Source organism: Dendrobates tinctorius, unplaced genomic scaffold (assembly GCF_039654945.1).
Source record: "Dendrobates tinctorius isolate UK_male_01 unplaced genomic scaffold, ASM3965494v1 ptg000030l, whole genome shotgun sequence".
Lineage (NCBI taxonomy): Eukaryota > Metazoa > Chordata > Amphibia > Anura > Dendrobatidae > Dendrobates > Dendrobates tinctorius.
Genome location: NW_027361698.1, coordinates 13,216,725 through 13,239,896, shown reverse-complemented (window position 1 = coordinate 13,239,896; position 23,172 = coordinate 13,216,725). Strand labels below are relative to the sequence as shown.

General features: G+C 42.2%; 1 protein-coding gene across 2 annotated transcripts in view; it reads left to right on the top strand.

The window, feature by feature from the left end:
* The window catches only part of LOC141086129 (bifunctional heparan sulfate N-deacetylase/N-sulfotransferase 3-like), a 682,308-nt gene that overhangs the window by 280,897 nt on the left and 378,239 nt on the right, over window positions 1–23,172 (top strand). For both annotated transcript variants that reach the window (XM_073571870.1, XM_073571869.1), the window contains exon 5: window positions 14,241–14,426. In XM_073571870.1, the coding sequence (XP_073427971.1) occupies window positions 14,241–14,426 (186 nt within the window). The remainder of the gene's footprint in view (window positions 1–14,240; window positions 14,427–23,172) is intronic.

Here is a 23,172-nt window from a genome sequence, read left to right as displayed (position 1 = left end):
ATCACAGTAAGTCGAGGTGAGTGAGGGATCGGTGTAGGGCCCCTTTGCTGGGAGCCTTGTTACCACATGCAACACCTCTACCTGCTTTCATGCTGAGCCACACAGGTAGCAAAAATATTAGTTTTGTAGACTACTATTGTCAGAAAAATGTAAGGATAGTAACACGGGTACTTGAGTCCAAGAAAGTGGAGGCCTGATGGTCTCGGAGGCCTACTGCTACAGGCAACATGCATGAAGAAGACCCAACCATGAGTGTTCACATTTCCAAAAATTATTGGCAGACACCAGCAAAGTGGTATCAATTTCACCACAGTAAAAATAGTATAATAAAGTCAACAGTTCTTCCACTGCACCCAATCTAGCAGATGGACACCCAACAAGGAGTGTTTACATTTAACAAAATGACTGCATTGCATCACAGAAGTGGCATTAATTTCACCACATTAGAAATAGTATAATAAGGACTGACGGGTCTTCCACTACACCCAGATGGATACCCAACCAGGAGTGTTCATGTTTTAAAAAATGAGGGCCTAACACAACTGAAGTGGAATATCTATCACGATAATAGAAATAGTATAATTGGGATCGACACTTCTTTCACTACAGCTAAACCAGGAGATATAGACCAACCATGACTGTTCACATTTCCAAAAATTTGTGATAGCATCAGCAACAGCAGTCACAGAAGCCACACTGAAGATATCACAGAGTGCAGTTATGTGAGATTAATGCATCACACTAAAAAATGCAATATCACCTAGTCTGTACAGTCTGCGATTGGGGTGTAAAAGTCCTTGGAGATCCATGACTTGTTCATCTTAATAAAAGTTAGGCGGTTTACACTTTCAGGGGACAGCCGGATACGCTTATCCGTCAGGACACCACCAGCAGCACTGAAGACACATTCTGACAGAATGCTGGCTGCCAGGCACGATAAAACCTTCAAGGCATGTGAGGCGAGCTCAGGCCACTCATCCATTTTGGAAGACCAAAATGTGAAAGGGTCCAAACACTCCCTGATGGGATGGTATTGATATTTAGTTCTAGATACTCCTGCACCATCCTCTCCATTCGTTCACCACGTGTAAGACATGGACTCTGTTGTGCTGGTGCACGACTTGGTCTAAAAAAAGTGTCAAAAGACTCACATAATTTGCTTCTTTCACTTCCACCACTGCTGCTGCTGCTAATCTTTAGGCGTTGACGAATTGACGTCCCGGAGGTAGGAAGTCTACAGCTGCGATACGAACTGTGCGTTTTACTGCTGTCTTGGGGAAAAGCTCTCTTAAGGTTGTAAAAAAATGTGTTTTGGTACTCCAGCATTCGCGGGTCCCTTTCTAGGTGGCAATCATCTGACATAATTTGGTTTTATAACGTTTATCTAGTAAAGTTGCAACCCAGTTGTCAGCATTATTCCTAATCGTAACTATACAGGAATCATGTGGCAGATAGTGCCTCAAGAAGGCACTCATATGTCAGGCTCTACCATTTTTTCCAAGCCCATGCTGTGTTGGTCGCTGGGTAACAATGAGGCTCGTTTCATCCGTCCCCTTCTGCCAACCATGAACAACAGAGAGGGGAGGGTTATTCTCTTCATCCGACAGTTACTCGCCCATTACCTCTTCCTCCTCCATTTGTTCCTCAGATCTTGCACCTTCAATAACAGCTTATCTGTTCTCACCAGCCCCTATTAATCACCGTAATCCACCTTCCCTTGGCACCCGCCTGTGTGACGATAGTCTTGAACTTAGAGACAATGTTATCTCTTCCGCAGCCTCCTCTGCTTCCTCGTCTTCTTCTGGGACCATCTCCTCCCGCAGGCTATTCAAAGTCTACTCCAGCATATAGATGACTGGAATAATGATGCTGAAGACAGCATCGTCAGTGCTAACCATCTTAGTAGTCATTTCAAAACTGTGCAGAAGGGTGCAGAGGTGTAATATATATGAAGGTACTATGGAATCCGATTGCATGGGATAAACGAATCTGAGACCAAAGTTGAGACAAACTGTATTAACAAAGCAAAAGTAAGCATAAACTATCAGAGGAATTTCTGAAATTACAGGGAAGTGCAAAACAGCACAAAACAGAAATGCAAGCAAGTCCAGAAATTATATGCAGTAAGAGTGCGACCTGCACTTATATTTGGTAGTCTAGAAATACGCAAACAATGAAGCCGACACTTTTCATGGAAGTCCAGAAAAAGTCCTGCTAAAGTCCAGCACCGCAGCTGCACAGACAAAGTCCAGGAGATAACGTTCAGAAAATAATATCAAAAAGCCTTACGGACCCCAGCAGTTCCAGAGATGTATAACGCCACTCTTTAGAAGTCTGATCAGTAGATAAGCACAGCCAGGATCAGGAAACAGCACAGGGGACTAAAGGCAGCTGGAAATGATGAGGCAGAGTACAGAGTAAATGAGCAGCAGTAGGAACAACAGAAGCAAGCCAGGAGGAAGCTCAGAAGCCACCAGCAACAAAATACTCAGGCAAGGAGTCTTTCCTGACCCAGACTTAAGTAACAGGACTGACAGGAAGTTCAAGGACAGGGCATAGTACTAGACTCCATCTTGAATGAAGGCAAAATAGGCTCCATGGAACATTCGGTAACCTTACAAGAGGTCCTTAATCTGTGCCCACTCTGTAAACATGATATGCGCTACGTCAGGACTGCAGTGGCCCAGGCTATATGACATGATATACTGTGTCAGGGCTCGTGGCTGCTGCCACAATCACTGCAGCATGTGCAGAGTGGAATTCCACCGTGTCGGCACATCACATATCAAACTGTTAGCTGGCATGGACAAAAACCTCCGTATCGATGCAAGTCGATGAGCTGAGGGGTGCGAATGGTGGAAATGAGAACACAGCTTACGTGCTTCCTGGAGCAGCTCACCCTGGCCAGGATAGTGGCTGACAAAACTCTGTACCACCAGGTTGAGGACGTGAGCCATACAAGGCTTGCCTCGCCATAGGGCCGCCACCAGATTTGCACAGCTATCGGACACGGCCTTCCCTGGATGCAGGTTCAGCAGAGACAGCCATTGATCAAATTCAGCCTGGAGAACTGTCCACAACTCTTCAGCTGTATGACTGTGATCTCCAAGGCTTATCAATTTTAAGACTGCCTGATTGCGGTGAACCCTGGCTGCGCAGTACGGAGGTGGTGGGGGTTCGTTCTGCAATGTTGGAACGCGTGTCTCGTGAAGGCAGAGGTTACCCTCCTCCTCTTCTTTCCCTGACAGCACAGTACAGTCCGCGTGAGCCTCAGATATGAGTCTCATCAGCATCACTTCCCCTTAGGGGTTAATGTCTGATGACAAGGGTCAGGATGCTGTTCGGACCGTACTTCTTCATGCCCCAGATCCAAGCTAAAAAAATGTTGGGCTTCGGTGCAGATTTCATCCTCTTGATGCTGCAAAGCTTTTGAGTACACTTCTGATGACCATGGCATAGAATGTGTGAACATCTCTTCAGACTCACCCATTTTTGGTTCCGTACAGTCAGTTGAACGGTTGGATAGTTGGGATGCCGGGGGAAGCAAGGGGAATTTTGATGCCACATCTGTGGACTGGGTGTGATGTTGAGGTGGAGGAAGGGGAGGAGAAGCCACTTGAAGCTGCACTTGCCATCCACTCGAGTACATGCTCTTTCTGGGCATCATCACCAAGGCGTACCGCTGTGAGTCTTCCAAAGAAAGGTAGTGGTGTAGCCTGTCCAGTAACATAAGTTGTCAGTTGTCTTTGCATAGAATGTGACATTGCTTCACTAATGCTTTCACAAACATTACCACCTACCCCATGTACACCGAGAACACCAAGCCTAATTCCCCTTCAACCACAGCCTCTTTTTCCCAGTCATGTTGCAAAGATAGTGTAGTAGGAGCACAGTATTAGCAACAAAAAATTAGATTTTAAACTCTGCACCATCTCTACAAACAGCTGAATTTCAGTGACAGTAAATTCAAAGTTGAAATATGGCGTGATGTTAGTTACAGAAAAAAAGAATTGTTTGAGTGTGGATGAGACTTGTATGACAAAGAAGTTATGCTACAAACAATTTTAAAGTCAGGTCCCCTACTGTATGACGTTAATAACAGAAGAATTTTTTGATGCCTAAGGATCGGGCCTCTATAATACATTTGATTCTACAAACTATTTTTATAGTCAGTTCACTTACTATATGACATTTTTAACAGAAGAATGTTTTTGGTTTCTGCTTAATTTCAACCCAACCAAATGGCAAGGTGTGATACGGCGGGTTGTCTAACTTTTTGCAACTGAAAAATTATAATTATTTTTTAATGTGCCTTGAGTCTGCAGACAGGTTCATATCACAACCATGAAATGACAACATGGGATACAGTAGGCTGTTTGACATTTAGCAACAGAAAAAAATATAACTTTTTTAGATATGCAGACAGTTTTATATCACCACAGCACTAAATGACAAGGTGGGATACAGCAGGGTGTTTAATATTTTTTCACTAGCTACATGTGAATTAGAATGCTATACTTATGCATGGACCACAATAGAAGCAGTGCACAACTCATGCCCTTCTGGCTTTCTTTGTGGACCTCAGTATGGCCAAAAAAGAAAAAAGTGCTGGAAGGTAAATTTAACAGCCACACTGGACACTAGCTAGCTAGATTATCTGACTGATATTCAACCACTTATCTAAGTAGCTGAAATGTGAATACAGCAGGCTTTTTCACATTTAGCAAGTGAAAAATATTATTTAGAATGCTATACTCATGTATGGAGCACACACACTTGTAGACCATGTGCCCTGCTGGCTTTGTCCGTGAACCTCAAGAATGGCCCAAAAAAATTAAAATACTGAAAGTAAATTTTACAGCCACACTGGACACTATGTAGCTACACTATCTCACTGATATACAACCGCCTAACTAAGCGGACAGGTAGGGGAATTGGTTTATAGCATAGGAAGAGGATAATACCCATGTAGCTTCCCAGGATTTTAATATCAGCTCACAGCTGTATATTTAGCCTTTCCTGGTTATTAAAATCGGGAACCCCCAAAAAATGACATAGGGTCCCCTATAATAACCAGCAAAGGCTAGGGAGACAGCTGCAGGTGATATTAATAGCCTGGGAAGGTACCATGGATATTGGCCTCATCCAAATTAAAAACATCAGCTCTCAGCTGCCTCAGAGAAGGCAAATCTGTAAGATGCACCAAATCTAGCACTTGGCCTCACTCTTCTCAAGTACCCTGGTGTAGTGACAAGTGGGTTGATAGTTGGGGGGATTGATATCACATTTGTATTTTCAGGTGACATCAAGCCCAGAGGTTAGTAATGGAGAGGTATCTATAAGACTCCCCCATTACTAAGCCCATGGTGATTTTGTATAAAAAAACACATGCACAGAATAAAGTCCTCTATTTGAACAAATAACATGACTCCATTATTGACTCAAAATTAAACCATACACACACAAGTCAATGTCCCCTGTAAATGAGTTAAAATAATAAAACAACCATATTCTTCACCTGTCTGAAGTGAAAACATAATCCATGTCACACGATGATCTGACTGATGCGACTGCTCTCAAGGACAGCCAGCAAAATACTGACAGCTGATTAACTCCGGGGAAGTTTCTAACAGCAGCACAGTTCTGCAAACTGAATGAGCAATTAAACACTCTTGTCAGTGTGTTGCTGGCTGCCAGGTAGAGCAGTTGCATCTGCTGATGTGACTGCTCTACAAGTGATCTAAATCATCATGGAACAGTAAGTATTATGGCGGATAGGTGAAGGATATGGTGGTTTATTATTTTTTTCTTTTTTCCAGGTGACAAGGGCATCAGGGATTAGGTGCTAAGGTGAGTATATGGTGTTTTTTTATTTTGGATTTTTACAGAAGACAAGGGCTTCAGGGATTAGGTGTAATGTGAGTATATACTTTTTTTATTTCAATATTTATTTCTTTATTTTTACTTTTTTAATTTTGAGCACAGGTGCCAGTTGATGACTATGCCTATCAGCTGCTGCTTGCTCTTACTGTAACCAGTGATAGTAGGAGTCGGCTGATGGGATCAGTAGTCTATCATCAACCGATGCCTCTGACCATCAGTAAGATTTTTACCACGGGTCACAGTCACAGCTGCAGAGTCGCGCAGGGCTCTGACCGATGGTAATGATCTTACTGGCAGTAATGTTACTGTCAATCAGAACCGCTGGTGTTTCTCACGCTGTCATTCGTGACAGCATGAGAAACTCCATAGGAAGTCTGAAGTCTGAAAAAATGCACCGTGTGCACACAGCCATTACATTCACAAAATGGTGCCTAAGCAGCATATCTGCTTTTTATATGAAGAGGGACATGTGACTTCAGCAGCCAATGACACAAGCCATTGTATCTAGACATTGTGGATGGTTTCTATGCCCCGATTGGTTGCCAGAATCTCCACTGGTTGCATCACTATCCTACCCAAGTCCTAGCAAAAACATTATTGGATATGACTTTGGCCAAGTTTTGCCAATTTTGAGGAAAATGCTCAGGAATCATACCCAAATTTGTAAGGTTCGTGCAGACTTTTAGACTAGTGAAACTTTTCCAAACAAGTTCGCTCGATCTCTATTGAGCATATGAAATGTGCTGCTTAAAATAGGTGTGCCGTAGGTACTTTGGAGACCTTTAGCCTTCTGTGTAGTTTTATGAATGATACTGCACTAGATTTGACACAAATTTTTTTAGTTTAACTTCAACCAAGAAAGCTATGGCATGAGGAGTCAGTCTGCTATTTATATCTCTATTCATATTTATATCTCCTCACTCATAAAAAATGCTTGGTACTATAGTGGTTTCAAATCACAGAACCCGATCCATCGTCTACATCAGTGATCTGTGGCTGCTGTCATGGTTGTGGACAGGGTTCCTTCCCTTTTCTCCCAGGGTTAATTTTATATGGCCTACTTTTGGTTTGGGAAGGGCTACATTTACCCGCCTTTGTCTGGGGATCCTTGTCAGTGATACATCTGTCTTGGCTGTGAGTCTTACCACCTGGTGTGCTTGCATACTGTTTAGTCCTATTGCTTTCTTGTGTATGACCCGGTCTGTTTTATCGCTTCTACTCGGCGTCTGCCTCCACCTCCGGCCACTCCCCTGGTGGTCACGTGTCTCAGGTCCTGCGCTCCAGCAGGTAAGCTTACCGCAGTGTTCCTCACACACTCTCTGTCTTTCTGTAACACATGCACAGGCTCCTGCTGTAAGTCTGCAGCAGGGTTCTTGATAGCTACTAGATAGAAACCGGAAAACTGTCTCCTACCACCCAGCATCCACGGCTTTTCTTTTGAATAGGAGCAGTATCATTATTTTAGCATGGCACACATGTGAAATTGCACCAGGCCAACAAATCAGAAGAATATTGATGGTTGCAGTCAGGTAGAAAATAGTTCTCAAGGCTCCCATACACCAGCTAAAGTTTACTAGCGTTGACAACGAGCCAGTTCATGCAAATCAGTTTGCACCGACTTTACATGGTCCCTAGCATGAAAAAAATGAAAACAACATGCTGCTTGGTACCCTAGCATGTGCATTTATGGGCTAAATGAGAAGACAAATCATTGGTCAAGCATATCAGTTGTTCGTTGAAAGTTCATATGGCCAATAGCAATTTTCCCCATGTGCATGTTTATTCCAATGTAGAAAGAAAAATAAGCCTCTTGCAGACATTGCTAGTTGTCACTTATCTTTACCAGATACAAGGGATTGGGCTAATAAAAATAAATCCGGAAGACTATCATAAACATCAGTTTATTAAACATGCCCATTGAAATAGAACATTGGCAGCTGTGCATCCTTTTCCCTATTATTCTGTGGATTTTGTATGTCTTACTGATTTCTAATATATTACTAAATATGTGTTTTTATCTATTTTGTGCAGTAGTTTTGCAGCTTTACATTCTGCTGAAAAAATCATTACGCAAAATAGATAAAAATAGACTGTGGCAAGTTTTAAAGAAAACCCTGACTAGCAGCGCAGCCATCCACACATGCATCATAACTTCTTTTTTAAGTGTGACAAGTTAAGTAAAAAATCATGCTTCATTTCCCCTCTACCCATTTAAATGTGTTTCTTTTCTTACCGTTATTGTCTTGGACACATCCGTTCAGCTGTGTGATCAAAAGAAGATATTCTGGAAGAACAAGAACAGTGAAATGTTTCATTCTTCCAAGTTTTCAATGTGATAAAGTGTAGAATAAATGTTATGCTTTTGTGCCGCATACGTTAACGGCTCACTGAAGTAAAATATTGGAAAAGCAATGGGTAAAAACTTATATCAGTGATGGAAAAAAAATGTATAAAAAAGTGAAGAAATATCAAACTGGGAGCCATATCTTTGAACAACATATATATTTTTAAATTACATCCATTTGTATCCTAAACCTGATGTTATATAGAATACAGCATGCACAAAAAAGATGTGGTATTGCTTCAATTACATCCCACAGATAATTTTTTTCACTTCATGTATTCCGTTTTCACAGTTCTTTCTCATTCTTCTGATGTTCCCTTAAGCTTTATAGCCACCCACACTCCTATTTAGTAGAATGTTCATACTATACTGTCAGTGACTGTCCTGGAACCCTGCCATGTCTCTCACTTCTTAGTGGAAGCCGCTGTTGAACTCTACGTAAAAGTATGTCTTTATGACTTAAGAACTGAGGAATATGCTAGCTTTTGAAATCTCACAGATAATCCTTTGGAATATTACAACATTGTTCTATGCTTTTTCAAAATACAAAACTTCTTAAAAATAAAGGAGTGTGCTTAACCCAGATTCTAACTTAATCTGAAATCTATGAACAGTACGTTTTTTATATTCTGTACATAGGTTTTAGATTGTCAAATGAAATCCTGATTGTGACCTTTTAAGTTTAGATTTAAATACTTATTGTCCTATTTTTTACTATATTCAATTCAAAGAATGAAATGGTAGATTGTCTCTTTTCTTCAAGTGCTGTAGAACTACACTTTAAAGGTGTCCTAAATAAAAGTAGAAATAGAATAAACAGAATCCTAAGCATAAAAGTGAACTCACCCAAAATATATTGCAATTTTTATTGTCCCCTGAATAGCAGGATTCAGATGGAACCCTCAACAAAGTCCCTTTGCAATTTTTCTGGGCTCCATTCTGGCAGTTTCCTTCTTATTTTAGGTGGGCACTAAAAATGCATTTAGATGACGTGTTTCCTTAAAGTATATTACAGTGGGGCAAAAAAGTATTTAGTCAGTCAGCAATAGTGCAAGTTCCACCACTTAAAAAGATGAGAGGCGTCTGTAATTTACATCATAGGTAGACCTCAACTATGGGAGACAAACTGAGAAAAAAAAATCCAGAAAATCACATTGTCTGTTTTTTTTTCATTTTATTTGCATATTATGGTGGAAAATAAGTATTTGGTCAGAAACAAGCAATCAAGATTTCTGGCTCTCACAGACCTGTAACTTCTTCTTTAAGAGTCTCCTCTTTCCTCCACTCATTACCTGTAGTAATGGCACCTGTTTAAACTTGTTATCAGTATAAAAAGACACCTGTGCACACCCTCAAACAGTCCTTCTCCAAACTCCACTATGGTGAAGACCAAAGAGCTGTCAAAGGACACCAGAAACAAAATTGTAGCCCTGCACCAGGCTGGGAAGACTGAATCTGCAATAGCCAACCAGCTTGGAGTGAAGAAATCAAATGTGGGAGCAATAATTAGAAAATGGAAGACATACAAGACCACTGATAATCTCCCTCGATCTGGTGCTCCACGCAAAATCCCACCCCGTGGGGTCAGAATGATCACAAGAATGGTGAGCAAAAATCCCAGAACCACGCGGGGGGACCTAGTGAATGAACTGCAGAGAGCTGGGACCAATGTAACAAGGCCTACCATAAGTAACACACTACGCCACCATGGACTCAGATCCTGCAGTGCCAGACGTGTCCCACTGCTTAAGCCTGTACATGTCCGGGCCCGTCTGAAGTTTGCTAGAGAGCATTTGGATGATCCAGAGGAGTTTTGGGAGAATGTCCTATGGTCTGATGAAACCAAACTGGAACTGTTTGGTAGAAACACAACTTGTCGTGTTTGGAGGAAAAAGAATACTGAGTTGCATCCATCAAACACCATACCTACTGTAAAGCATGGTGGTGGAAACATCATGCTTTGGGGCTGTTTCTCTGCAAAGGGGCCAGGACGACTGATCCGGGTACATGAAAGAATGAATGGGGCCATGTATCATGAGATCCAAAGCACACCGCCAGGGCAACGAATGAGTGGCTTCGTAAGAAGCATTTCAAGGTATAGTCAATATATAGGCAGTTAAAAAATCTGTACCACTTAGTTGTAAGATATTTAGTTGGTGATAGAAAGAAATGACAAATTGAACAATGAAATGTGGTTATCCTGTAGAGCATTGTTGCCACAAATAGATGACAAGCAAAAAGCAAAATGGACTATAAAGAAGTTGTGGCAGGCAGGTAAGAAAGGAGTAACATCTTAAAAGGAGTTCACAAGACAAAAATTGCCTGTACCATGAGATGGCCTTGGCTAATATTACTAAAATATACTTTATATACAGTTGTGCTCAAAAGTTTACATACCTCGGCAAAATTTTTGCTTTCTTTGCCTTTTTTCAGAGAATATGAATGATAAACCAAAACTTTTTCTCCACTCATGATTAGTGGTTTGGTGAAGCCATTTGTTGACAAGCTACTGTGATTTCTCTTTTTAAATCATAATGACAACCCAAAACATCCAATTGACCCTGATCAAAAGTTTACATACCCTAGTGATTTTGGCCTGATAACATGCAGAGAAGTTGACACAAATGAGTTTGAATGGCTACTAAAGGTAACATCCTAACCTGTGACCTGTGACAAATGCCAGGAAAGTTGTCCAGGATCTATTAGTGTAGTCTTTCCCTGGCACTGCAGTTGCAGCACCGAGCACTAGTGGGTCTAGAGGGACTCTAACCCTGTGTCTTTGGGGTAGAGTCCTGTGACTGTACGCTTGCGCTAACTTTGCCGAGCTCTGTGAGCTTTAACAGGCTACGGCATTTATATTCTACGGTAGTGTGGTTCTGTGAAGCAACAGAGTCCGCCTCTGTACACACCAGGTGACAGTAGCCTGCGTGTGCTCATCTATTTTACAGCCATAAAGCATCCGCCATTACCGAATAGCAGGTAACATCTCTGCACAGTGGACCCCGGGCTGCGACCGAACCTTATTACTACCTTCATATTATGTGGTGCGTTCCGTCAGCCCTAATATTATACTAGCGCCAGAGTCTGGCTAGTGATGGTGGACAAACAGTGACTGCAACGGTACATCCAGCAGCTGGAGTGCAGGTTGGCGGTTCTCGAGCACACAACCTCAGATGTGGATGTTACCGCAGTAACTGTTCAAGCTCCTAGCGTGGCAGCAGCCAGTTTGTCCACTGCCATTGGCAACAGCAAGTTGTGCAGGGGATGGATGCCGTCACTTTGGTTGATGTTGGAATATAAAGACTCGACATCACATGTAACCCACAATACCTGATCCATACTGACAATATTCCGGCAAATCTGAATAAAATGGGATGAATCCCTGATGTAGGCTGGTAAGAATGTAACCAGTAGTTGTAAAGAAAAGTCCTTCAAGCTAGGTATAAAAGATACCCATGAGAAATTGGATACCAGAGAAGCACATAATCTAGAATATAGGCTCAAAACAATTTCAAACTCAGATCTCGGCTGCTGCATCACGCTTGTAAAAAAATTAAATCAATTATAATGTGCAACAGCTCTGCACACAGAACATTTTCAACGCCACTAAATTAAAAGGTTGGATATAGCGGGCTGTATCACATTTCTCAACAGAAAAAAAAATATTTTAATGTGCTTGAGGTCTGCAGACAGCTTCATATCACCGCCACAAAATGACAATGTGGGATACAGCGGGCTGTATCACATTCAGCAACAGAAAAAACTAGAACTTTTTTTAAATATGCCTTAGGTCTGCATACAGTTTCATATCACCACAGCTCTAAATGACAAAGTGGGATACAGCAGGCTTTTTCACATTTAGACACTGAAAATATATTATTTAGAATGCTATACTTGTGCATGGAGCACTATAGAAGCAGTGCACAACACACTTATAGAACATGTGCCCTGCTGGCTTTGTCTGTGGACCTCAGTAATGGCCCAAAAAAAAAATTCCAGAAGGTAAATTTTACAGCCACGCTGGACACTATCTAGCTACACTATCTAACTGATATACAACCACCTAACTAACTAGCTGAAATCTTGCTGTTAACAGTGCCAGGGTCATGAGCAGCCTCTCTGCACTGTTACAGTGTTAAAATGGCACTAAAACAAGATTTCTGCTATATATATGGAGCAGGACATGTGATTTGAGCAGCCAATGACACAAGCCATTGTGTCAGGACATTGTGAGTGTTTTCTGTGCCTTCATTGGCTAGCCGCAATGTGCACACATAAAATTAGGGAAAGAAAAATGACTGCTGTGCTCTGCAAACCCCCTCCCCTTATCAAACACGTGCCAAACGCTCATGAAACACCATCATTATGTGTTAGGCATCGGGTTTCTCCCTCTGCCCAGGAGGAATCCCAAGCCTTACCTTCTGCGGTCTCCCATTCAGTCCCAGCCACAGAGGAGCCTGCTCAGCAAAGACATCACTCCCGGCGCCTTGCTCAAGATAGTGCTGTCAGGTTGGTTGCTGCTGCCATCCCTGGTTCAGCTATAGCAGTCTGCACTAGCCAGCAGTGAGCAGCTCCTGGGACTAAGTCCCTTTTTCGCTTCACTGAGCATGCTCACGGCTCGACCTCCCATTGGAGTTCAGGTGTCACATGCGCAGGTCCCGTCCCTGTTCCGATTGGACCATTAGGAAGGCCCCGGAAGGACGCTGCTATAAAAGGTTTGCACGGACGCTCGGCCATGCGCTAGTAAAGACTAATATTGTCAGTGGTATGTGTGATGACGGATGCATGAGACTGGTGACTGACTCCTTATGACTCCCTCCCTCTGGTTGTGCTTGTTATAGGGTTTAGCATTAGAGTCAGCTCCAACGGGTGGCTATGCTTTCGCCACCATGCTCCTAGCGTCAGCACACACTAGTGTCCGGTGGTGTTGTCCTGTACAAGGCACTACCGTACTGCGCCAAGTCACAGCACCCACCAGTGCAGCGCTATGCACAAGTTGTGTGCTGGTTAACCCAACCCTGGACGATTAGTGACGCATGCCAGAGTGGCGCCGTGCACACTTGTGCATTACTGGTATGTTTATATTGCTTCTTTGCTGGCACTGCAGCTGCGGCGCCGAGCACTGGTGGTCTAGAGAGACCCTTTCCCTTGTCTCTGGGGCAGGGTCCTGTGACCGTTTAGTAGTGCTCCCCCTGCCGAGTTCTGTGAGGTTAACAGGCTCTGGCATTAGTTCCAGAGGCTCTGTGAAGTAACAGTGCTCGCTCCTGTACACACTGGGTCAGTGGTGTTCAGGTAGGACTCCGCCATTACCGAGCAGCAGTTTACCATCTCTGCACGGTGGACCCAAGGTTGCGATTGCACTCTCTTATAGTTTATATTTAGTGCAATCCGCAACCCTAACATTATGGTGGCTAATGTGCTGAAAATTTTCCTGCACTTTTACCGAATGTTACCGATGTTCACCGATTTTATAAAATTTTGCTTGTGTTTCCGATCACGAATCCGAATGTGCCATATTCGTGCCAAATTTGTTTGGTGATCGTTTTCCGAACAAATCCGCTCATCACTAGTTATGATCAGAAAAGTACATACCATATGTCCCTATGCTACCTTAAAAAATATACTCCTTGTAGCTACAGTCATTTGTTTTATTTATATTCTGGAGAGACTTGAATGAGATAGCTTATATCTGTCACCCCACAATCATCAAATTAGCAGCTGAGAAATAGAGGATCTAAATTCTGTTCTTGCACTGGTTATCCCAACATATAAATTCATTGATTTCCCAATTACTTGTTAATCATGATTTGATTTTTAAGATCAGATAAAGAATACATTAGGGCATAACATGGCGGCAAAGGAAACCACCAGTTATGAATTTGCCCCTCATATCAAGCTTAAAATAATAAATTATGCTTTGTTTGGTTGCTGTACTGTCTATAAATCATAAAAGTACAGTTTTTGTTTGGCTTCTCATTGTCAATTGTATCTTATACCAATAATTATATTACAGGAACATGGAATTCCAACAGATATGGGTTATGCGGTGGCTCCCCATCATTCCGGTGTCTATCCAGTGCACATACAACTTTATGATGCTTGGAAAAAGATTTGGAATATTAAAGTTACAAGTACAGAAGAATATCCACATTTAAAACCAGCACGATACAGACAGGGATTCATTCACAAAAATATTATGGTGAGTTATGTCTGATTTCAAAAAGGTATAGTAAACACCGACTTTATTTTATGTACTTTGCTGCCAATTTTTTCTTTCACATCATATGACATACATCTACATCACATAGAGATGAGCGAACCCAATTTCTATAAGATTTCGGGTTCCATTCAAATTGTGTACAGTTCTGGAACCAGAACCAAACTTTCGACTAAAAGTTCAAGTAACCCAATGAACCCAAACCTCCACGGGTCCACTCATCTCTATGTATGAGTAAAAAGTATATGGAGCTGGCTCAGGAGCTGAGCTGTCTCTATACAGGGCAGGTGAGGGTTCTGCCAAACAGCCAGCATCTGCCTCCAAAAGCTTTTTCAAAACTTAATTATTGGACAGTGACATTTAAGTGACACTATGTGGTTGAGGTGCCTGTTTTGGTACCAATCACCTCTCTTTGGTTGGTTGTCATGGTAGTCAAAGGCCTTCTTAAGGTATCCTTTGCCAAGATCTTGGTATTCCTATAAAGCGCAGGTTAAGCTTCAATGGAAATTTTTATATTTATGATATCGTGCAATGCCAAATTATTGAACTATATAGTACAAGTGATCAAACATTCATAGGTTCTAGTATCCCCATGAAACTAAAAAAATAAATTAAATGTAATAAAGGAAAGTTTTAAAAATAAAATAAAAAAAGAATTACCCCTCCTTTTTCAAAAATAAAGTAAGCATACTTAACTTTGCCACAACAGTAAAAATCTGATCACTCAAAATAGAAAACTAATTAACCAATGCAGCTAACAGTGTAAAGAAAAAAGTTAAAATGGCAGAACTATCTTGCTTTAGTCACCACTCCTCCCCAAAAACTAGCAATAAAAATGTTAAATTGCTTATATGGAAAATTGAATGTCATTCAAAACTATATATTGTTCCAAGAAAGAATCAAACCCTCATATGGTTATATGAGCATCTAAAAAGGCATGGAAAGAAAATAAAGTACAAAAGCAACAATTGGCTCACATTGGGAAATGTTCAATAAAAGCTCACAATTAGTTTTGACTTAAAGGGGTAGTCCCATCCCCAAGATCTTATCCCAAAATGTAGTAGCTGTAATAATAATAAAAATACTAGCAAATGCCTCCCACTAGAAATGTACTGTTTTCCTGATAAGCATGGTTATGTCCACTCATATATTGACAGCTAGCTGTTAGTGGTCATAACCATGGATACCTACGTTATTGAACAGCCCTGCACATGGGGTAGGTGACATAGCTTGTGAGAAGAACTATACTACATTTCTAATTGGAGGCATTTGCAATTATTATTACACCTACATTTTTCACACAATTTCAGCTGAATGTGGCAATTACCAATCTGTGGCTGTACAGTTGTTATGCACTGACCTGGGTTGGAGTACTGGGATTACAACCACTAGGGGCAGCACCGGCAGGTAGCCTAGTCAGGAATAGCCAAAGGTCGGTACGCAGGAGCAGCAGTATAGAAGGAGGATCAGCAGGTTGCATAGTCAGGAATAGCCAGAGATCGGCACATAGGAGCAACATTATAGTTGAAGGATCAGCAGGTTGCAAACTCAGGAATAGCCAGAGCAGCAGTCGGTACACAAGAGCAGCAGTATAGCTGAAGGTTCAGCAGGATCAAAAGATTAATACACATTAGCAGCAGTATAGTCTTGGAAGAAGTAGCACGTGAAAGGAGAGCTTGACTAAAGGTTGGGAGCTGAAAAATCTTAAAAGAAAGGAAGTGCAAAGCAAGGTTTAAATAGGGTTTTCTATCAGGATATTTACAGGGTGGAGCCAATCAGAAACTTACAGGTTGGCCCATTAATACTAATATCTGGGTTAGGAAGAAACTGTCTAGTGAGCTGAAATAGCTCAAAGGGAAGGTCTGCTGCTTTGTGCACCAGAGGTGCTGAGTTCGAGTCCTGAAAACAGTACTGTTATGTACCAAGCATTATATGACGCTTGGAGAACAAATCTTCTTAGACTAGTTTACAGACTCCATATACTAAGTGCCAGAACAGCAGAATGTCGTGACATGATTTTTGAAATTTCAAGCATTTGGGAACATATGAACAGGTGTAGATACAATTTTGACTCCATTGATATATTACAAAAGCAATCAGCATTGGATGTTGCTAAATGAAAATTGTTTTACTGGATTTACAACGCAGAAGAAATGCTAGTCTAAGGGGGTCAGATTCATTGTAGGAATGCCCGGACCTGACACCCATAATGTGGCAGTGCACCATCTTGCTGGAAAAACTCAGGGAACGTGCCATCTTCAGTGCATAAAGAGAGCAACACATCATCATGTAGCAATTTCAGATATCCAGTGGCATTGAAGTTTCCATTGATGAAAAATGGCCCCACTATCTTTGTACCCCATATACCACACCATATCATCAATTATGGGTGTCAAGTCCGAGCATTCCTACCTGAACAGCTTCCTGGAAAGTAGATTGGTTGTTCTGGGAAAGTTGAATGGCCACCAAGGTCTCCTTATCTGACCCCCTTAGACTTTTATCTTTGAGGTTATCTGAAGGCAATTGTCTATACTGTGAAGATACGAGATGTGCAACATCTGAAACAACGGATACTGGAAGCCTGTGCTAGCATTTTTTCTGTGGTGCTGCTTTTATGTGTGTTAAGAATGGGAGAAGAGGGTTGCATTGACAATCCAACACAATAGGCAACACTTTGAACACATTTTATAAGTGGTTATAAACTTGTAAATAACTCATGAAAGAATAAAGTTATGTTAAAACCAAGCACACCATTATTTTTCTTGTCAAATACTCAATAAGTTTGATGTGTCACATGACCCACTTCCCATTGGAAAAAATAAAGTTGGATCCAAAATGGCTGACATCAAAATGGCCGCCACGGTTACCACCAATCTTGAAACATTTCCCCATCCCATATACTAATGTGCCACAAACAGGAAGTTGATATCACCACCCATTCCCATTTTATTTAGGTGTATCCATATAAATGGGCCACTGTTATGATTGGGTCACCGAGGAGGAAAACAAAACCAAGCTAAGTCACAGAAAACCAGAGAGGAAAGGAAAGATGCTGTCTGCAATCACACCAAAAAAACCCTGCAAAAAATGTCCAACACTTCTGATAGCAAAAAAACCTTGAAGTCACTAGACTTCACCTACTATATCAGCACTCTGGCATATTCTGAGAACAGATCAAAAAGAGGCCAATCTAATAAGGGATAAAAAGCAAACTGGCACATACAGTAACATAAGAATGGAAATTCCGCACAGCCCCAGCCAGGGCTGGCTGACTGACCACACAAAAACTGAATAGACAAAATCAAATCAAATGTGAACATTAGCAGAGAAAACTTAGCTTGAGAAGACAGGAACTGAGCTGGAAACCAAGACCTCAGAAGGCAGGAAAAAATCACCAGCATGGGAATAGGGATTCAGCTGTCTTAAATCCAGTCTGAGACTCCAGATGTCCAGTCGTCATCCTCATTATCATATGGCAGGTCTCTATTAATTAGATCAGCTTCATTACCTCCTGCCACCACCAGAGGGAGCCCGGAAAGAGAAATCACAGCTCCTCTGTCAGCACAACAGTTCCCTCACCAGAAACCAGAGGCAGACCAGAAAATGAGTTCACAACAGTACCCCCCCTGAGGAGGGGTCACCGAACCCTCATCCACACCACCAGGCCGATCAGGATGTGCCCGGTGAAAAGCACGAACCAATCTATTGGCATGAATGTCAGAGGCAGAGACCCAAGAATTATCCTCCTGGCCGTAACCCTTCCATTTGACCAAATACTGGAGTCTCCATCTAACCAAACGAGAATCCAATATTTTTTCTACCTCATATTCCACATTGCCTTTAACCAATACAGGGTCAGGGGGTGCCGCCATAGGAACTACTGGTTCCACAAACCTCTTCAACAGCAATTTGTGAAATACGTTATGGATCTTAAATGTAACTGGAAGAGCCAATCGAAAAGAAACAGGATTAAGAATCTCCAAAATCTTATAAGGTCCAATAAATCTTGGCTTGAATTTTGGAGACGCAACCTTCATAGAAATATTCTTGGACGACAACCAAACCATATCACTCACTTTAATGGTCCTATGCCGGTTAGAAAACCGCTGGGCCGTTTCCTGAGAGAGTGACAACTTATCCACCACTTGGTCCCAAATCTGCTGCATTCTCTCTACCACAGCATCCACACCTGGGCAGGCCAAAGATTCCACTTGCCCTGAAGAAAATCGAGGATGAAACCCAAAGTTACAGAAAAAGGGTGACATCAAAGTAGCAGAACTAGCTCTATTGTTTAGCGTGAATTCGGCCAAGGGCAAAAATGAGACCCAGTCATCCTGATCAGCAGATATAAGACATCTCAAATAGGACTCCAAAGTCTGGTTTGTTCTCTCAGTCTGCCCATTGGTCTGAGGATGAAACGCAGAGGAGAAAGATAACTGAAATTGGAAACAAACTGGACTCCTCTGTCCGACACAATGTTCTCAGGAATCCCATGCAACTGAACCACCTGTTGTAAGAACAAGGGCACCAACTCTGAGGAAGATGGCAACTTTGGGAGTGGTACAAGATGGACCATCTTAGAAAATCTATCACAAATCACCCAGATAACAGTCATTCTCTGAGAGACAGGAAGATCAGAAGTAAAATCCATTTAGATATGGGTCCATGGCCTCTTGGGCATCGGCAGGGGCATCAACAACCCACTAGAACAAGAACAGAGTTTAGACCGAGGACAAGTCCCACAGGACTGCATAAAATTCCTGACATCACGAGATAAGGCAGGCCACCAAAAAGACTAACTCACCAAATTTCTGGTTCCAAAACTACCTGGATGACCAGCCAATGCGGAGCAATGAACTTCAGACATCACTCTCTTCCTCCACTCGTCAGGAACATACAATTTTCCCATAGGGCAACGCTCAGGTTTATCCTCCTGAAATTCCTCCAGGGCGCGTCTCAAATCGGGCGAAATGGCAGAAAGAACTACCCCCTCACCTAGGATGGTAGTAGGCTCGATCACACTAAGAGAATCAGCAAAGAAACTCCTAGAAAGGCGTCTGCCTTAACATTCTTAGTGCCCGGAAGAAAAAAGACCACAAAATTAAAACGCATGAAAAACAAGGCCCACCTAGCCTGTCTAGGATTCAAGCGTTTGGCCGACTCAAGATAAATCAAATTCTTGTGGTCGGTGAGGACCACAACTTGATGTCTAGCTCCCTCCAACGAATGTCTCCACTCTTCAAATGCCCATTTCATGGCCAAAAATTCCTCATTCCCCACATCATAGTTGGGTTCAGATGGGGAGAACTTTCGAGAAAAGAAGGCACAGGGATTCATCTTAGAAGTCACAGGATCTTTTTGTGACAAAACAGCTCCTGCACCAATGTCAGAAGCATCTACCTCCATCTGAAATGGAAGTGAGACATCAGGTTGCCGTAAACCGGAGTAGAAGTGAATCTCCGCTTAAGCTCCTGAAATGCTGAGACAGCCTCTGGAGACCAATTCAGCACATCAGCGCCCTTCTGGGTAAGATCAGTCAGTGGTTTGACAATACCAGAAAAATTACCTATAAATTTACGATAGAAATTAGCAAAACCCAAAAACTTCTGGACAGTCTTCAAAGAAGTGGGCTGAACCCAATCATAAATGGCCTGTTCCTTGGCCGGGTCCGTTTCAATAGTCGACGGAGACAAAATAAATCCCAAAAATGAAATCCTCTGTACACCAAAGAGGCATTTCGATCCCTTAACAAACAGGGAATTCTCTCTCAAAATCCGGAACACAGTCCGGACATGTTCCACATGAGAATCCTAATCACTAGAAAAGATCAAAATATCATCCAGATAGATGATCAAAAACGCATCCACAAAGTCACAGAAAATATCATTCATAAAGGACTGGAAGACAGCAGGGGCATTAGTGAGCCCAAAAGGCATCACCAGGTACTCAAAATGTCCCTCCGGAGTATTAAACGCCATCTTCCATTCATCCCTGTGCTTGATGCAAATAAGATTATACGCCCCCCTGAGGTCAAGCTTAGTAAACCAGCAGGCACTTTTAACTCTGGAGAATAAATCAGACATCAGGGGTAACGGGTGCTGATATTTAACCATCATCTTGTTAAGGGAACGATAATCAATACAAGGCCTTAATGATCCATCTTTCTTGGCCAGAAAAAAAAACCCAGCACCTAAGGGTGAAGAGGATGGTCTAATATGACCCTTCTCCAACGACTCCTTAATATAGGATCGCATAGCATCATGTTCAGGTACTGATAAGTTGAAACGCCGACCCTTGGGAAATTTACACCCAGGCATCAACTCAACTGCACAGTCATAACTCCTATGAGGAGGCAAAGACGCAGACTTACTCTCACTAAATACATCAGAAAATCAGAAAAATCGGCCAAATAATCAGGAATATCATGAGACTGAGGAAATGTGGAGAAAACAGGAGTGTTGTGAGTTCATTTTCCCCTTCACCATTGAGGTCTGATGAACTCTCTCTTCTGGTGAAGGAAGGTAGTGAGGCTGATTACCAAGTACCTGAGCAGAATGATGATGACTGGGTGACTGGAATTGCTGACTGGATATAAGGCAGCCGACGCCCTTCTGCCTTGCGGGTGATTTCTCTGAGGGATTTTAGGAGACCAGTCTGATTCCTGCTCCTCAAAAGCTAAGTTTTCTGCTCTGCTTTTTGCATTTGTGTTTTGGTTTTGTTTTGCCTTGTTTTTCTGGATTTCTGCCATTCCCTGCTGGGGTGAGCTGAATTCCTTTTTGCTCTGTCTTCAGAAAATACCTGAGTACTGATATAGTCTTTTTGAAGCCTAGCGTCTTCAGGGCTTTTTTCCCTATCAGTCTGTTGGCTCTTGTTTTGATAGGGTTTTTGGCGGATTGCAGACAGCAGCTTTTCTATCCTGTCCTATTTAGTTAGCTTGGGCCCCATCATTTGCTCAGCCTATCTTTCTATCTGTGTGAGTGTTTTTCATCTTGCTTCACCGTCATTATATGTTGGGGGCTGCCTATTGCTTTGGGGTCTGCTCTGGGGCAGTTTAGATTTCCCTTTCTGTCTTTAGGCTATTTAGTTCTCCGGCTGTGATCTAGGGGTCTAGGGCACCGTAGGAACCCCCCACGGCTACTGCTAGTTGTTGTTGATAGGTTCATGGGTCTGCAATCTGATAGCTGCCAACAGCTCTGGTTTTCTGGACTTAGCTAGTATTTCTGTTTTTGCCTCCTACGGTGACTCATTCATAACACAGGAGTGTCCCTAAGAACACACTGACAACCCCAACTCACCACAGACACAGATTTCCAATCCAAAACTGGATTATGAGTTTGCAACCAGGGAAAAGCCAGAACAATAGTATCATGCAAATTGTGCAGCACCAAAAATTTACAATTTTCTTGGTGGTCTGGGGCAACTCACATTATCACCTGGGTCCAAAACTGAGGTTTATTCTCTGCCAAAGGAGTAGCATCAATACCCCTCAAAGGAATACACGTCCGTAGAGTTATCAGGGGAAAACCACAACGTTTAGCAAAGTCCAAATCCATCAGATTCAAAGCTGCTCCTGAATCTACAAAAGCCTTTGCGGAAAATGTGGATAATGAGCAGATCAGAGTAATTGCCAAAAGAAACTTAGGTTGTACACTGCCCACAGCAAATGTGTGTGCAAAACGTTTCTCTCGTTTAGGGCAGACAGAAATAGTATGAGAGGCGTCTCCACAGAAAAAACACAGCTTATTACACCTTCTAAACTCCTGTCATTGTGCCCTAGACAAAACCCTATCACATTGCATAGGTTCAGACATTTGTTCAAAAGGTGGCAAAGCCTCTCCTGTAGTTTTACATTCACGCAAATGCCGATCAACTTGAGTGGCTAATGACATAGAATTATCAAGACCAGAGGGAACAGGAAATCCCACCATAACATCTTTTACTGTCTCTGATAAACCCTTCCGAAAGAGAGCTGCCAATGCACCATCATTCCACGTAGTAAGGACCACCCACTTTCGGAATTTTTGACAGTATGACTCTGCAGAAACCTGACCCTGGTTCAATGCCAATAGGGCTTTCTCAGCTTGATCAATAGCATTAGGTTCATCATACAACAACCCCAAGGCTTGACAAAATGTGTCCACATTAGTCAGAATAGGATTTGCAGGTGTCAGAGAAAAAGCCCAATCCTGGGGATCGCCGCACAGCAAGGAGATGACAATTTTAACCTGCTGCACAGAGCTCCCCGATGAGTTAGGCTTCAAGGCAAGAAATAATTTACAATTATTCTTAAAATTCAAAAATTTAGACCGATCCCCAGAAAACACATCAGGAGTAGGGATTTTTGGTTCAACAGCATGTGACTGAGTGAGATAGGCGGAAATTCCCCACACTTCAGCAGCGAGCTGCTCCACATGATCAGACAATTGCTTAATCTCCATTAGAGAAAAATCCTCCTACGGCCCCAGAAGAAAGAGGAAAAAATACATATAAAAAAAATTCTGACACTTTTTTTAGCAATTCTTTCCTGCTTTTGAGTACCCTAGAACCCTAGAATCTGCGGTATGGCTGGTGATTCTGTTATGATTGGGTCACTGAGGAGGAAAACAAAGCCAAGCTAAGTCACAGAAAACCAGAGAGGAAAGGAAAGATACTGTCTGCAATCACACCAAAAAAACCTGCAAAAAATGTCCAACACTTCTGATAGCAAAAAACCCCTGAAATCACTAGA